This window comes from Sander lucioperca, chromosome 3 (genome assembly GCF_008315115.2).
Source record: "Sander lucioperca isolate FBNREF2018 chromosome 3, SLUC_FBN_1.2, whole genome shotgun sequence".
Lineage (NCBI taxonomy): Eukaryota > Metazoa > Chordata > Actinopteri > Perciformes > Percidae > Sander > Sander lucioperca.
The window spans coordinates 19388859-19405514 of NC_050175.1; the positions used below are offsets into that span (position 1 = coordinate 19388859).

A 16656-nucleotide genomic window follows, 5' to 3' on the forward strand; every position below is an offset into this window, starting at 1 on the left:
TCAGTGCCTAGCTTAAGGGCAAGAGGCCCAAGAGGAAAACTGGCACCTCTCCACACTCCGGATTTAAACCAAAGCAGAAAGAAGTTTTGATTGTTCTTTAGTTGCTTCTTGTGGCAGACTCTAGTCACAGAAGTAGACGACAGGTGTGACCATGATGATGGTTTCTGGTGGTTTTCAGGCATGACACCAGTATCACATATGAACAAGACAAATCACATATATCTGAAGGAGTCAGCTCCTGCCACTAGAGGGTGACCTCTACCAACAGATTCCCTTCAGCAGAAAGAAGCACCATTTCCTGCTTTCCTGAAGGCATGGAATTCAGATTTCCATCCTGTATCACAGACAAGTAATCCCTTGATGGTTATATCTATTATTTGTCATGTTCTTAAACTGTGTTTGATTGCCACATATCTCTTTTAATCATCTGCCTTGCTGTCATCCAGGCACCATGCCTGCCTGAGCTGTGCCTATTTGAATGACCCATAAGGTTTAATAACTTACCTTCAAGTGTTCAAATTGTAATGCTACAGTCCAGCACATACACACAGGGGTACTCATTCACACACAGGCACACACACAATGTCCTCCTTCCAGTGGTCCATAGACCTCCCCTCTTTCACTCAGTCTGGGCAGGCTGCCAGCTCAGCCCTCTCTCTCTCTCTCTCTCTCTCTCTCTCTCTCTCTCTCTCTCTCTCTTTTGCCCTGAATCTCTCTCTCTCTCTCTCTCTCTCTCTCTCTCTCTCTCTCTCTCTCTCTCTCTCTGTGTATTCTGTACATACCAAGCCAAGCCTCACAATGCTGCATTTACTAAAACAAGTGGCTTAGCCATTTGCAGTGATGTCGCTGTTCCCAGACCTCCCTCTCGGTGGTGGAGTCGCTCAGTGAGGCAGTGCAGCACTCAGACGGCTCTGATGGCAGAGCGGGGCAGGTGGACTCAGTGAGAGGAGAAACAAACATCACCTGTTTGGGAAATCTAGAACAACGGAGGACGAAAAAAGAAGGAGGAGCAGAGTCTTTGGAGAGCTGAGGTCTCGCTGTGTCTACCCACCCACTCACCCACCCCACCCTAGTCTCTCTCATATGCACAGACACACTCTCCCCTTGCCTCTCCCTTCTTCCCTCCCTGTTTGTCTCCTCCACTCTCCGATGCTGGTGTAGTGAACAGCAGGACACTCTCGGCTGAGCTGCATGGAGGCACAGGGAGGGGCCGGGAGCCCAGGTAAGAGACATTTTCTATTCTTTCTTTTCTCTGTGCTACTGCTTTTGTCACATTAGCATGGTTGTTGCAGAGTGTCTTTGTCTTTAGAATAACTTGTGCTTTTGATACCCTGCCTGCTGTTAAGTTAATGTCTTTCTTAAAACAGCATGTTTTAATATATAGACACTTTCTCGATGGTGGGACTTAATACTATTTGTCAGAGGAGCTGGTTTTAAATCATGTAACTAAATTTTTCTGATTGTCTAGGCAAGATTTAGTCACTGATATATGTTAGGTTTAAATATAGCAGTCCACCAGTACTCTGTCTTTGATCATTTCATCTCCTAGGATCCAATTATGGAGGGTTAATTTCTACATTCATCTTCATTTTTAACCTATTGCCTATCAGTACAGGTCATTTTATATCCACACATTGTAGGTCAACCATGCAAAAGCTGGACTGATGAAATACAAATTGCAGTACAATAGTGGACGCATATGGCCTTTGTGTAAAGGCCATCCAGAGAAGCCTGTGCTGTGTGGTAGCACTGCACAATGCCTCTGTGCCATTATTGCTCTGTAACATCTAATCATTCAAAGTGCTGATAATGTATGTAATCTTTGTTTATATAAAGTTTATGCTAAGTATTCTATGGTATCAAATGTCTTAAGATATCACAGATTATTAACATTTGCTTTGCTACATTAAAAGCTATCTCATAATGTGAGGCAGAGCAGTAGAAGGGTAGTTTATTTGTCAGTATATTACATTAGCTGCCTCTGAACCTACAATGTGCATTCAACCACTATTACAATGTTGCTTTATTACTCTATTGTACCTTGGGGTCAAACAATGTCTCTGCACTGCAACTATAAGTTGCCATTTCAGCAGATATAATGGGAGATGCTTTTTTCCTGGCATGGCTTTGTTCCACTTATCATTGTTTACAGAGCACTATATGTTCATGCTGACGGCCCACCCATGACAAATTGGGATATTATTTGTTCATTAGGATGAGATTGAATTAGAGTTAACGCCATTATAATGATGTATCACAGGTTAGGGTCACAAAGTGTGACTTCTGGAGAGCAATATTTGTACCAAATTAACATTTGCAGCCCTACTTGGGAGGATTAGAATGAAATATTGATGGAAAATGCCTAAACTGTTTGGAAAATAAATTCTGGAGTCAACATGTTCTTAACTCATTCCCTGTGCACATCTATTTTTAGAGAATTGTGTATAGAAATGCTCATTGCTGAGTATATTGTACAATTAAAAAACAAATTACTATCACGATGGACAGCCATCAGCAAGCACAATGACCTAGCGAAAAGGGTGTTGAGAGAGGATGATAATTCCTCCTCCTACAAATGATTGATTTATTGAACTGAGCAACTAAATTTGATTCAACTTTTGGCAAACGTACACTACATCATTCTTATCCTCTCTCTCTCTCTCTCTCTCTTTCTCTCTCTCTCTCTCTCTCTCTCTCTCTCTCTCTCTCTCTCTGTCTCTCTGTCTCTCTCTCTCTCTGTCTCTCTCTCTCTCTCTCTCTCTCTCTCTCTCCTTTAATCTCCATGCATCTGTGTCTAGGGTTAGATGATTCACAGCCAGTCACTGCTGAACCTCAAGATAGGTGCCTGATTTGCCTGAAAAGACCACATTTCTGATAACTGACTGTCTTTTACCAGCAGCAACTTATATTCTTGTTATTTGCTCTAGCTTCTTCACAGCCGGTTCGGCAGGTGGTGGCTAGATCAGGCAATCTGTGTAAACCTTCACACACAGATAATCCTCTGACTTTCTTGAAAGCTCTTTTCTTCTGTCACCGATAAAAATCTTGACTGAAAGCCAGACTGGTCTTCTATCAAAATACAAAACACTTGAGAATATATGAGCACACAAACGTGAGAATAGAACAGCAGGAAGCAGTATAGCTACACAGGTTTATGTCTTGGATGGTAAGTGTATCTGTAGTCTAAAACAGGAGTCATTTCTTTATGTAACTTACAGAAAGGTCATGTCTATTCTACAACACAGATAGCTCATTAAAACATGGGAAATGTGTTTTCATTTGTGAATTCACTAAATTCACTCCAACAGCCCACTACTCTTGTGATGACATTTCCCCAGGGAAAAAAACGGATTTTAGGATTAATGGATAAGATTAGAGCTTGGATGGAGGGATGGATAATAAACTGCCTCAAAACAATGGTAAAAAAGTCCTGCATTATTTCTGCAATGAGTGTTTGCTGAAGAAGGTGATGAAAATGGAAACCAAAGCTGCTGGTTGATAGTCTAAATATTGAACAAACATTTCATTATAACCGCAGAGGTAACTTTATAGTTAGTTCCGTTTCTGTGGCTCCTCGCTGGGGAAATCAATCAATAGCCAGCAATGAACACTGTGCTTCTCAGGGTGAAAGCAGAATCCCTCATGTTCTGGCTTGGCCTTAACTGTAACAACGCTTTTAATCTGATATGAGAAATTCAACTGTCTTGGAGCATACTGCAAGTAGAAATAACCTCACAGCCATCTGGTGATGTCCATCAGGAATCTGCTATACTCCCACACCTCTTTCCATCAGCTCTGCCGTCATTTTTGCTAAATGTCGCTACATACACACCGATGGGTCTTTTTTCTGTTATGATTTTAAATATATTTTTTCAAACATGTAGTACTCATTCACTTTGTTAATAAACGTATGATTTTATCCAACATGCTCTATTTGTCATCACATCACTTCAGCCTCCTGTAATTTGGAAATTGACATAGTTTACCTCACTCAGCCTCATCACATACCTCACTATGTTTCAGCTGTGTCAAACAGAGTCTGTGCATACTTGAAGGGATGCTATTTTAAGAAGCCTCTATTTTCAGACTTTGGTAATAGCCTGTGTGAACTGTTTTCTTCTATTTTGAATGTATTGTAGAGCGTGGCCAGGCTCTCAGAATGCATTTTCTTTATAGACATAAAATGACATAATGTAACAACTGTTGAATTAGATGTCTGCCCACAGCCAAGTAAACCAATCTCCTTCTAAGTAATCACACATCTATGAAACATTTAACACTGTGTATACACATATGCACATAGATGCAAACAGAAATTGATACAGGACTGACAAAAGGCAGTGTGTAGACTTACTGTTTGAATGTTGTAAAGAATATATTAGAGGAAAACAAACATTTGGATACTCAAGCAGGTGATTAGTGTTAGGTTTGGATTTGGTAATTGAGTGGGAAAACATAACATTGGTTACATACGGAGGATAATCACCAAACGCGACTGACAGACACTGGAACCAACATTGACCTCTTTCAGTACTTCAGGATCCCTTAAGTGATTTCTTCCCCTTCATTACCCCGAGATGTGTCTTTGTAGATTGTATTGCAATTTCTTGCTGATTTAAATTGTTCTGGTTTAGATCTAGACCTGAGAACTACAGTTCAAGTATGGAGAGCAAATAATCCAGCATCTCTGTAATCCTTTATTAACAATCTAAAAACCTATGATCAATATCTCCACCTTTTAGTTCTCTTTGCTCCCTCTCACTATCTGTTACTGTGTCTATGTGTGCTGATAGAGCCCAATAAAGACATCCAGAAGCTGCTGAAGTCCTCCAGCTCAGGTGACCTATCCAGGGAGTTTTTCCACCACCCAGCAGGGGAGGAGGAGGGCGGCCTGTCAGGGCACACTGCTAGCCTGCTGCACATCACAGAGAAGAGACGTAAGTACCAGGCGAAGAGGGTAAAGAGAAGGCGATAATAAGAATGTGAAACATTGATGAATATTCATTGGTGGTAAAGAGGCATTACAGGCTAATTATGGGTGGAAAAGGCTTTGAGCAAGATACCTGATCAATAGCAAATGCCTCCAACACAGAAAGAGAAGAGGAATGTTGAATAAGGAGGGTAGAGGATATCCTGCTTCTGCTTCTTATCCGTGGATCGATCTACAGTAAAATGTAGTAACACATAATGAATCTCACATATACCATTTCCTGCATATAATTCTGGACTATCTACATGCTCATACAGTAGAGTCCAGGTTGATCTTCTCTGAGCTTTAAACACACTGATTGATCGCTGCCTATTTTAGGTTTTCTGGTCCCACATTCTCAAAAACCACTGCAGCTTGGTTGAAAGGACTCATTGTGCATCAGTCCCATACAGAGGCTGCCCTGTACGTGCCAGACTCAGAGCCCAAGGCACAGACACAGATACTGGAGCTACACGAGTGACAAGGCAACCTTTATCAGCTTCACTAACCAAACAGTTTTTCAGAGAGACAACTCATTCAGAGGCCAATGTCTGTGTCTCAATGATTTAACGTGACACACTAACTAGCCGTGCCACCTGGCAGGACAGTTAATAGTATTTGGCTATTAAGCAAAGAGAATGAAAGGAAAATGAGAAATCAGGAATCAAATAAAAAAAATTACCTGCTGTTTAAATTTTATAGAGATTATTCATTAAGGCTTTTGTCCACAGAGCCACATTGCAGTTTCATTCATCACTTCCTAGTGTTGCACTTGTATCTCCAAAAAGGGAGACCACAGTTTTACATATATTTATATATGCCACAAACCAACTGACAACTAAATCACAAAAAAAAAACATGCAGGTACAGTACATACATTTTCCTTTTGTTATTGTGATTGGGTGGATGGAATTGATTATTAAAAATTCATGGGGACTGCTGTTCAGTAGCTTTAGAGCAAAAAAGTGTTCATCTGTTTGAATTGATCTTTAATAGCAGAAACCAGAAGTTAAAGGGAAGAACAGAGAAATGTGGGATTCGAAACGCTTATTTTACAGCTTAAATAAGAGTAAACCATGCTTTATTCATCAAACATTTTTACTTTTTTTCCATCAGGGTGATGAATAAAGAATTACATACTGGAGTTTTGCAACATGTTTTAATTTTGATGGACTTAGAAATCACAGCATGAATAGTAAGCTGTCAGTTGTTGGAAAAGTATGGACAAGTGTCTGAATGCTCAGTCACTGTGAGAATAAAACAATACTTGCAACAGAATATGTTGTTTAGAGAACACATTCTTTGGCATTGCTTGTTTAATATACTATCTCAGTACCTTAGCCTTTAATCAATCATCTTCTCTCCCGGTCATCATTACAAGCTGCTCAGGCTTGACTGATGACCTCAGCACCCTGATGAGCCATTAGAGAGGGGAAGGGGATTACACAGATCCAGCAAGCAAGGCACATCCCCTCTGCTCCCTTATCCTGTTCTCAAATGTAAACTCCTCCCTCTAACCCATCCTTCCTATTCTTTGTTCCATCAGTTGAATCTGTCTGTGCCTTTCTACATGCAGGAAAATCAAAATGAAAGTAAAATATTTTATAGAACATCAAATTGACAGCATGCAAACAATTATTTGTCTCACTGAGATTCTGAATTAAAGGAAACATCATTTTACTTTTCACACACACATTAACTACAAAGACATGGATATTAACTGTGAGATTAAGGGCATGTGGAAAAAATAAAGAAATATGCCAAGGAGAAGTTGAAACAGATCAGAAGAGACACATTTGACTTTATAGGCCACCAGGCTGTATGCTTGCTGTAAGAAGAAGAGGCAGTGGTCTTTTACATTTCCCATCTACTTCAGGCACAACATATATTTTTTTTGTCTCAGTGTGAATTCTCTATTGTCAGTCCTCCACACTGGCGTCTCAAAGCTCCTCTGAATGGCTTTTGAGATGGAGGCAGTTGTTTTCAGTGTGTCTGCCTGGGAGAGAAATCATACTGATCAATTATTCAAGGAGAAAGGGTGTGGGAGAGGAAAAAAGACGTTGGGAAGAGGTGGTTAAAAACAAGTGCAGCAGAAAGGGAATAACCTTGTAGCCAATTGAAAATAATGCAGTTAGTGTTTTGTTTTACATAATGCCTTCCTTCCTCTCCATCTACTTTATCTTTTTTCCCTTCCCCTCTTATTTGTTGTTTTATTTCCTTCTTACCTAGCTTCATCTCTCCCTCTTCTCCCATCATCCTGTCTCTCCCTCGTTTCTCTTTATCTCCTCCAAAAATTCCAACCTGCCTGATTCACTGCTTTCTAGTTTCTTCACTCTTCCTGAAAAGGGGGTGAAAATAGATATGCTGCTGATATAGAAGTTAGAAATTTGCATTGTCAGGATGGCACAACAGGCTAAGAAGCTTCAAATCATTTTATATTTAAGTGGTAACCTGTAAGCGTACAAGAAACCATGGTGCTAAAAACGACACATGTATGTGGTATTTAGTCAGTGGTTAAAACCTTCTATGATTTAAACAGGAATGGGTTATATAGCATGAATGATCACATTAAACCAAATAGCATTCTTACTAATTTGCTTTTAATTTGTCCTCAGATATCCAACATTAGAGTGTGTTTTTTCTTTTTTTTTTTTAAGATTATTTTTTGGGCATTTTAGGCCTTTATTTATAGGACAGCTGAAGACATGAGAGGGGGGACAGAGAGAGGGGGAATGACATGCAGCAAAGGGCCACAAGTTGAGTCGAACCCGTGGCCGCTGCGTTGAGGAGTAAACCTCTGTATATGGGCGCGCGCTCTACCAGGTGAGCTACCCGGTGCCCTGGGGTTGGGTTTTAATGTGAGAGTTAATGTGTGTGAATATATGTGAATATGTTTGCAATGATTTATCCAATTTATAACATATAGAGAAACAAATAAATGGGGACTAGAATGGAGCCCTGGGGGATCCCACAGGTGATTACTGCAAAGAAGGATGAGAAATCACTTGTTTTAAGGGAATGTGTTTTATTTGGAGTTAAAAATCTGTTGAAACATGGACACAATCACCAGCCACTGCTTCAGCATGATGATCAGTCTTCTTTAAATCAATATGTGCTCTATCAGGAGGACGATACAGGAAATTAGATATAACAGCAGACAAAGAGCAGCAGGAGAGTGGGCTTTGCCTCTTCAAGCTGAAGCACTGACCTAAACAGCCTGCAAAACAGCAGCCCAACGACATGGGATAATAACAGCTTTCAACCTGTCATGTAACCCATCGTTTTTCTCCACAAAGTCATGCCCACAAACAACCAGTGAACTGTTTCATTCAGACTTGACGTTGCATGGCAGACAAGCATCCACTGATTCATAAGGAAATACAAACACACCTCCGTTTGCCTCAGTGCAGTCCCTAAGCATCTTTCTTACTATCATGGTGGATTAGTTCAGCTCTATTACATAGAATCTGTTCCTTGGCTTGAGCAGATGTTCTTGGACCTTTGCTAGGAATTATGCATGTATTACAGTCTTCGAATAAATTTCACTTTACATATATTACATTAAAATTTTAGCTTTGGAGGCAGACTGATTGGAATGCTGAGCATGCCACATTGACGCACACCATGTGTGAATTTGACCCTGTTGTGTGCAGCATTAAGGTCTCGCATTGCCAGACCTATCTCCACAGCGCTGTGGAGTGACTCCTTCCTGCCGAGGAATCCTGTGCAGAAATGAACAGGTGCAACACACCCAGGGGAAAGATGGAGGAGACCACAATGCGTTAAAGAACTGGCTATTTTCATCTCGTCTTACTTTATCTCTTGTTTCAATTCTTCAGTGACTGCCTGTATTAACACGCAGGTGTCATGCTGCTGAAACAGAGACTACAGTGATGAACTCTGAGGCAGATTAAAGATTCAAATTTACTGTGTGAAATATTTTTCTGAAATAGAGAGCAAGAGATGTAGGCTACAAATAAAAGTTAAATCGTAAAAAAGTCTTTGTTGAAATTGATTTTACAATAGTGCTGCAAGAGCCAGCTATTGATCTGATTATGCGTACAATGAAGAGTCAAGAGCACTACATGATGAGCTGAGGAGCTCTGTGTTGAGAATAAATGCAGTTTATCACCAACTTCTTTTTAAAGAGCTGCTTTTCTTCTGCACTGTCAGCAAGAAACAAGTGGATCATTTTAATCTCTCAATCTCCTTTCAGACTAAAAGTATGCTGTTTTCTCTGTCTGCCTCAGAACCACTGAGTAGTGTGTCGTCTTTGGAGGTGCACTTTGACCTCCTGGATCTGACTGAGCTGACTGACATGTCTGACCAGGAACTGGCTGAAGTCTTTGCTGATTCTGATGAGGAGAACCACGAGTCACCATCAGGTAAGGCCTGCTAAAAATAAACATCTTTCTCCCGATCCGCACAAGGAAGCACAAAATCTTTCCAATGTTTTATTTATGACCTGTGAGCCTCATCCTGCACGCGGACGGTGAACTCTCTCCTCCTCCGACTCTCCTGCCTCTCGGCATTCACACAGGATTTCATGCCACCTCAAGATTTAAAGGTCCATCGACAAAGTTTAGACAATGTCTTACAAATATTATGTATTCTGTGCATGGACTGTCCCACTTTAAAACATCACATTTTTCTTGATAAAAATGTCAGACTTCCAATTGTAATACTGTCATAGACTAGGGGTGTAACCAATTCTCGTTCTTTGACTGAGAATACGTAATAGGTTCAAAACAGATATTTATCATTCTGGTGACAGTGACTTAAAAGAACCTTATGGTGGACTTCACTGTTTGATCCAGTGAAACACAGTGAACATATTTTGGATTGTCAGACAAACCATTATCTAAAACTTCCTCATACTCTTTCTACATGCTTCTATTGCTTTTATTTTTCTCTTGTAGTTCTTATTATAGCATCTCCTCCTTTAACAAAAACAGCATTATCTCCCTTCCGACTTTTTTCTGTTTATTACTAATGTTCCATATCATGGCACAGCTTGTTAAGTGTGAGTTATGGTCCCAGTGAGCCATCTGGCTATATGCTGCTGTCTGCAGCTCCACAGCCAGTTATTTAAATTAAAGTGCAGAGGCTCGTCTCATGTGCAAGAAAGACCCATGTTCTTTGTTTTTTAGTCAAACCTTGTGGATTGTCGAGTGTAGAGAACATTGTGTTCAAGTAAAATAAAAACTGTTTTAAGTTTTTACCAAAACTTAAAACAGTATTCCAGTTTATTATATACTCTGAGAGGATTCTTAATCAAGGCACACACAGTTTATTTCTCACTGCTGCTAGTGCTAAGATGTAGTGTAAGACAGCTTTAGTGCTGTCCAGATCATCACCATCATGGAGTTACTATACCAAACGAGCTACACTAGATCATAGCAACAGGTTTACTTAAACTTGCAATAAAATATTTGTTTGCACACTCAGGGGCAGCAGAAGCAAGTTGTGGACACAACATTGACATATTAACACCTTAAGTTGATATGAACTTGTTAGCAAACAGTTTCCTAGTAACACATCCAGCAGAGCAACATTATAATTCATTTGGAGTTGTGTTTCTGGCCACCTGATGAATGTCTGATTGAAATATCTGGCTCTTTAGCTGCTAAATGCTCCACTATGTTCACCAGCTAGTCGCTAACTGTGTCTGCTGTTTGTTGCTGAGCACATAGTGTATAGTGTGGCTTGGTAGCACTGTAGTCTGTTAACTTTAAGATTTGAATGTCTTAAACACTTGCAGGCAAGTTGCCAGTCTGGGTTGCACGGTCAAAGAATAATAACATATAATCACTTCTTATCAGTTTTATCATCTTGTTGTTAAACACAAAATAACTATGCTACTTTAAAAAGTGAAATCAGGGGATTTATATTAATGTTTTACTTATGAATTGATGACTTTATATAAAATGGGGGGAACCAATTATTCCAACAGTAATTAGATTCTTTTAGATTTGATGTATCATTAGATATCACATTATGTCATGATTTGATTCACTTCAGTTCAGTTTGATTAATGATGATGGCTCCAAAATGTTTTACAGCTTCTTAAATGCAAATTCATGTACACCACTGCCAAATCTTGAATTTGACTGGCACAATTTATGCCTCAAACAACAAGTCTGTAAATTATTCCAGTATGTGACATACATATTTACCTCCTTGCACTTTGAACCCATGTTCCCACAGCCAAGCAGACTAAACAAATTTTAGCTTGTCCACTCTTCTCAGCTGTCCTCTCCAACACCACCACACCAAGTTCCCTCAGCCTATTGTTAGTCACAGGCCACAGCTGCTTTTCAGTAGCCAGCTGCAGGCAATGCAACAGCCAAGAGGCTTTCAATCCGAGGCCTCACATCCGCTGCTCTGCTTTCTGTTCATCAAGATGAAGTCCTGCTGTCAGCTGACACATACAGTTGTATTTCACTGTTATGATGTTAAATGGTTTTATTTACACAGCATCAGACCTGTGAGAAAAACAAAATCCTAACAATGATTAAATATTTGCACTCTCAAAATGACATATTCAGATGACGGATTGAGGTGGTCTGTTTGTATTGTTAATAAATGCAGTGTGTGTCATTCACTCTTGTATTTTTACTTGCATAAACCGTGAATAAAAATAGATCAGCCAACTGAGAATGTGGCAAACATTTCTTCCTCGTAAAAAAAGTCCTTTCGACCTGAGATGGATCATTTTGTGCAGCGCCTTTCTTTGACTTGCTTCCAGAAATCTCTCATTTCTACCTGTGAGCTGTTTTGTCTCACACTCACCACAGACACAATCCTCCTCTCCTTCATCCTCTGTCCCTTAGATTGTCTTTATTCTTCATTCCTAATCTCTGTCTCTATGTCTGCCTCAGATACAGCTTGTACAGAGGAAGGATACCGTCCCAGATGTAGATGCAGCCACCAACATTGCTGTAGAGCAGGGGTGTCAAACTCAATTTCACTAAGGGCCACACTGGACATGACGATCACAATAAGGCCCAGACATGTTGAGTTTATTGACATGCTTTTATTTAGCAAAAAAAAATCAATTAACTTTGTATTATTGCATGTCTTATATAGCTTTCTCACATACAGTTTGGTCGACATAAAACCCTAAAAAAGTCAGCAAAAAAGTTTCTTAGCCATCGTAGAATTTAGCAAGTCATGAAAAACAAACATTACATTTTTAAAAGCAGCTGCCACCCAGCCGACTCACAACAACCTGTTTCACAGCCTGAATATTAAAAAACGCTCTGCTTCTGTGGGGAATTCTGAGTCTCAAAGTCGGCAAATCCGTCAAATTCTGCACGGCAGTGTCGCATAATTACAGTATGAAAAACAGTTTCCTGATTTTTTTGGTGTGGTGCACAATAAGTCGGGCCAAAATTTGCTGTGAGCCTGGGCCTTGAGTTTGACACGTGCTGTAGAGAGTCTGCGGACAAATACTGTAGAGTAACAGGTGTTTTGCATATAGGGCTACACAATATGTACAAAGAATCATATGATCACGAAAGACATGAAACACACAGCTGTTCTATAATGGTCTCTGGTATTAAGCACTTGCAATTGCATGACAGTTTTGGTGTTGTGAGTAATTTTGGATGAAAGTGTCCATCAAACAACATCTGATATATTGTGCAGGAGATACAATAAGATGCTAATGCTTGTCATACAGAGTCATTACACTGTCACATTTTGTCATTTGAAACTTAATGCATTGTCATAAAAAATTATTGATTATTAAAAAACTGCTAAACCATATATTTCACACATGAACAAAGATATTCTATTGTCATATTCAGATGTTGTGCTGTGCAGACAATGACGGTGTGCGTGTTTGAGAGAAAGGATTTATGCAAACAGCTGTTCTGTTTTATCTGGATTCCCTTAAACCTCCCTCATTATTCAGCCCTTCATGCAAGGCAATTTTTGAGTTTTAGTACGTCAGTTTATTTGCCCACAAAGTCATCAGTGAGTTCAGGGTGGGAGAGAAAGAGAAGGTGTTTGATTTAATTAGTTTGTGTCAAAGGTTGCATTGCAAATGTGGTAGTATTGAGCTGTGCTGTGTGAGCATTATTCTGTATGGGAAACTGCTGAGTGTGTGCCATTGCGTTGAGGGCATGTAGTTGAGGGAGAGGTTAAAGGGAGTTAATGCTAAATGTAGGTTCTTCTTGAATAATTCAATTTTCCCTGCTGGAAACAAGGCCTCGTCGATGTTTAAAGCCATTTAAACCGTAATCATAATCTGAGTCACCACACAACCACATTATTTATAGATGCTTGTATCTTGTTTGTTTTGTTTACTCTGCTGTCTGTCTTCCATTTTCCCATTATCCATTCCCATGTTAATTTCTTTTACTTTTAGCTATTTGGCAGCTTAAAGCCTGATTCAGATTGCATGTTTCATGGGCAATTCAACCACAATTAGTGAACTTGATCAGTTGTACTTAATATCCAAGTAGCTGAAAACATACAGCACTTAGTGCTTCATCAAGCGTCTCTCAAGCAGCTCCAAAGGCACATACAAAAGGTTGACTTTGTCCAGTAGGTTTGCTCTTTGTTTTATACTCAAATGAGCCTGACGAACAATAGCGTTCACCCACGTCCCTGAAAAACTACCACAGGCATAGCTTTGGCCTCCTATGCTTTGTCGTTGGAGCAGTAACAGGGTTTTAACTGATGACATTGCAGACTATAACCTATTGTGTTACGTTCTGTCTGGTTGATTTTTTTCATGTCCAAATAATGGGAGTTGTGTTTTAGAACGGGTATTTGTTTTAAGAATTTGGCCAAAGATTTGTAGACAAGTAGACATGCAGAGAGATGAAATGATGCAGAAAATAGGAAAAGAAACAGAAATTCATTGTCCATTCATAGTAGACAGTGTCTCACAAGAGGGTCCCATCTCTGACAGTTTATGTTTGGGGTTTGCGGTGGAAGGACAGAAACATCTCACTGGAAACACAACTCTAGAACAGACACAAGCAAAAACGCAACGGGGCACCCCCTAATCAGTGATGCTGAAGCAGGTGTTTCCAGGTTGCTGTCAAAACTCTGCAGTGATGTCGAGGAGCAGTCCAGCAGCAGCTTTCTGTCTTGGGTCATTTAGTGTTTTTTTATCCATTTATCCTTTAGGACCTTTATCCTTTAGACCCTCTATATAAGCTCCTTTCAATGTAAAAGGTCAGATTCCAGCTCAACTCACTGCCTTTGGGGCCGCTTTAGGTTTTTTAAAGACATTACAGATTATTATCTTTGAAAAATACTTCTATACTGCCTCAGTTCACAAACACTGATTGGGATGTGCTAGAGATAGAATGAAATAAAACAAGTGTTTCCCTTTAAATGGGTTTAATGAGAAGGGCATTGTGACATTTATATATGTGCATGATGTTTTTCCTGTGCCTTGACAGGTTTTCCGTAGGAGAGTCTAGTGTCTCAGAACAGAAGCATTAAGTCATGCAGCAACATGCTGACTGAAGAATCAAATGGCTTCTAGCCAGCAGCACATAAGGAATACAGTGCAGTACCTCATTGCTCAGGGTACTCTGTGTATGTGACTGTAAGAGAGCGAGACAGAGAAAAAGGGAAAAGCTATGTGTACTTTTCCTCTAATGTGTGCAAACACACCTCTGTACGTGTGCTGTGTGTTCTGAATTCATGTTTATCAGTCGTTTAATTAGATGACAGGGCAATAAGGGGCCAACAGAAATCTGAATGCACACAATGAATGGGAAAAAAAAGTCATGCCTAACACACACATTGCAGACACACATTTATAAAACCACATAAACACAACAAGCAGTCAATGAGCAGGTGTTCTTGGTGCTTGCTGCAGCAGACTCCTTCACGCTGCTGAGGAGGTTGTTGTCCCTCATTAAAATCCAGTCGAGACGCCATCAATCTTCTGAGATCAATGTCTTTTCTACCTCCCCCTTTCTCTTCGTCTCTGATGTGTGTGAGGATATGGATGTGGCGTTGGTAAGAAATATATGCCAGGTACTGAGTATGACCTTCACTTAACAGACCCAACATTAGACTGGGAAGTGATTTTTCTAGCTCTCTATCAGTCTTTCCCTCTGTTGCCTTTTTGTCCTCCTGGTAGGTTGGACATCGGCACAAAGTGGTGTAAAGCTGCATGACCACAAGGCTAATATAAAATATGTCTAATATACAAACAGTTGGTATAAGATGGCTTACACAAAGAGAAAGCAGCTTTTTGGTGGATGAATACTTTTGTGGATCATTTCAAAAATGTAACAAGGGTGATCCCAGTAGTCTTGAATAAACAACATTCTGTGGCCTGTCTAGAAATGGTTGTTATGCATATGTGTGTGTGTGTGTGTGTGTGTGTGTGTGTGTGTGTGTGTGTGTGTGTGTTTGTGTGCAGGCATGCTATATAGACTAAAGGCTTTTAATGGCTAGAAGAAAAGCAAGCAGGAGCTGTATCTTACAAGACCCCTAGTTATAAATATTCTTTTAGCAGGTGTTGAGCTGTGTATACTAACAAATAAGGAACTGTATTTTAAAGCTATTTTAAAGTTGTGTGAAACATAACGGGTGTGCAGAGTGATTTCCTTGTGTCTGTTTACATGTTTCTATCTGCCAAGACTCTGGATTCCTGTTGATAACAAGTTTGGATTGTGTGTTTGGATCCCAGGTTCCCATCAGCCTGTGCTGCCCAGAGGTGGGTACACACGCTCCCCCTCGTGGACACGCTGCAGAAAAGTTGAGCCCCCACGTGAAAGAAAGCACCACAGCGACTCGGACACCGCAGAGCCCTTAATGAAGCTGGAGAGGCCGAAGCAGCCGTGATTCTGATGTGAAAGAGCCAGAACGCAGAGAGAGAAAACCCAGAGCCAGACAGACACAGCCAGAGTGGGAACACAAAGCGGACCAAAAGGCCCCCCATCTGCCATTGCGCACTCACATAATGTTTCATGGTGCTGAGTAGACGAGTTCAGGTTGAGCTCTGGACAACGTGCTATATACTCTTACTAAAGATGTTGAGATGTGCAATACACACACTCTCTCCTCCTCTCTCCCTCTCCTCTCTTTCTCTCACACACACACACACACACACACACACACACACACACACACACACGTGTACATGAAAGGGGTTCTTAATGCACTCTGGGCTGCCAGATGATTTTAAGCTTTGTTTTTGAATGACAGACAGGGTATGAGGTCAGCAGAATAACAGCACCTCCATCCTTACAGCCTCTCAGGATGGGTAATGGCCTGAACGGTGAGATTGGTTCCGAAATTGTGTCGGCCAGACCTTCCATGTAAAGTCTAGACACTGGGATTCACATTGAATTGCCAGGATTTGATTGGAAACATAAATCAATAGAGCTGTTCAAAATAAAATATCTTGTGAGGCTATTACTTAATGTGTTGACTTGAAAATGTGACAGGGTTTTTTTTGTTGCCTGCAATAAAGGTAACTTGATCAGTGGAAGTGGATGTCAGTGAGGCCACGCTCTTTATATCCACCACACTTTCTCCATCTTAATGAAATATGTGTGTTGTTATTAAAATTGCCTAACTGAAATGTTTTGTACTTCTCTCACTAAATTGTAGTGACAGTGCCCTCCAGAATTATTGGCATTTGGTGCAGATGACACAAAAGATAAACAGACCAAGTAGCAAACTATATGCAATATACTCTTCCA

At 40.3% G+C, this 16656-nt stretch overlaps 1 protein-coding gene across 2 annotated transcripts; it reads left to right on the top strand.

The window, feature by feature from the left end:
- Positions 1–761: 761 nt before the first annotated feature.
- dbndd1 (dysbindin domain containing 1) lies at positions 762–16535 on the top strand. 2 transcript variants are annotated; one of them, XM_031314013.2, is made up of 4 exons: positions 762–1222; positions 4794–4937; positions 9220–9350; positions 15639–16535. In XM_031314013.2, the coding sequence occupies exons 1-4, from the start codon at positions 1192–1194 to the stop codon at positions 15762–15764; spliced, it is 432 nt and encodes a 143-aa protein (XP_031169873.1). In that variant the 5' UTR covers positions 762–1191; the 3' UTR covers positions 15765–16535. The 2 variants fall into 2 exon arrangements, with proteins under 2 accessions (XP_031169873.1, XP_031169872.1); XM_031314012.2 differs by having other exon boundaries at positions 768–1222; positions 9220–9354.
- Positions 16536–16656: the final 121 nt, after the last annotated feature.

Excerpts from the sequence above, each read along its gene's own strand:
- dbndd1 (XM_031314012.2), top strand. The coding sequence starts at position 1,192 with ATGGAGGCACAGGGAGGGGCCGGGAGCCCAG. Across the intron at positions 1,223-4,793 it reads GGGAGGGGCCGGGAGCCCAG|AGCCCAATAAAGACATCCAG; the intron begins GTAAGAGACATT and ends GTGTGCTGATAG. Across the intron at positions 4,938-9,219 it reads GCACATCACAGAGAAGAGAC|AACCACTGAGTAGTGTGTCG; the intron begins GTAAGTACCAGG and ends TGTCTGCCTCAG.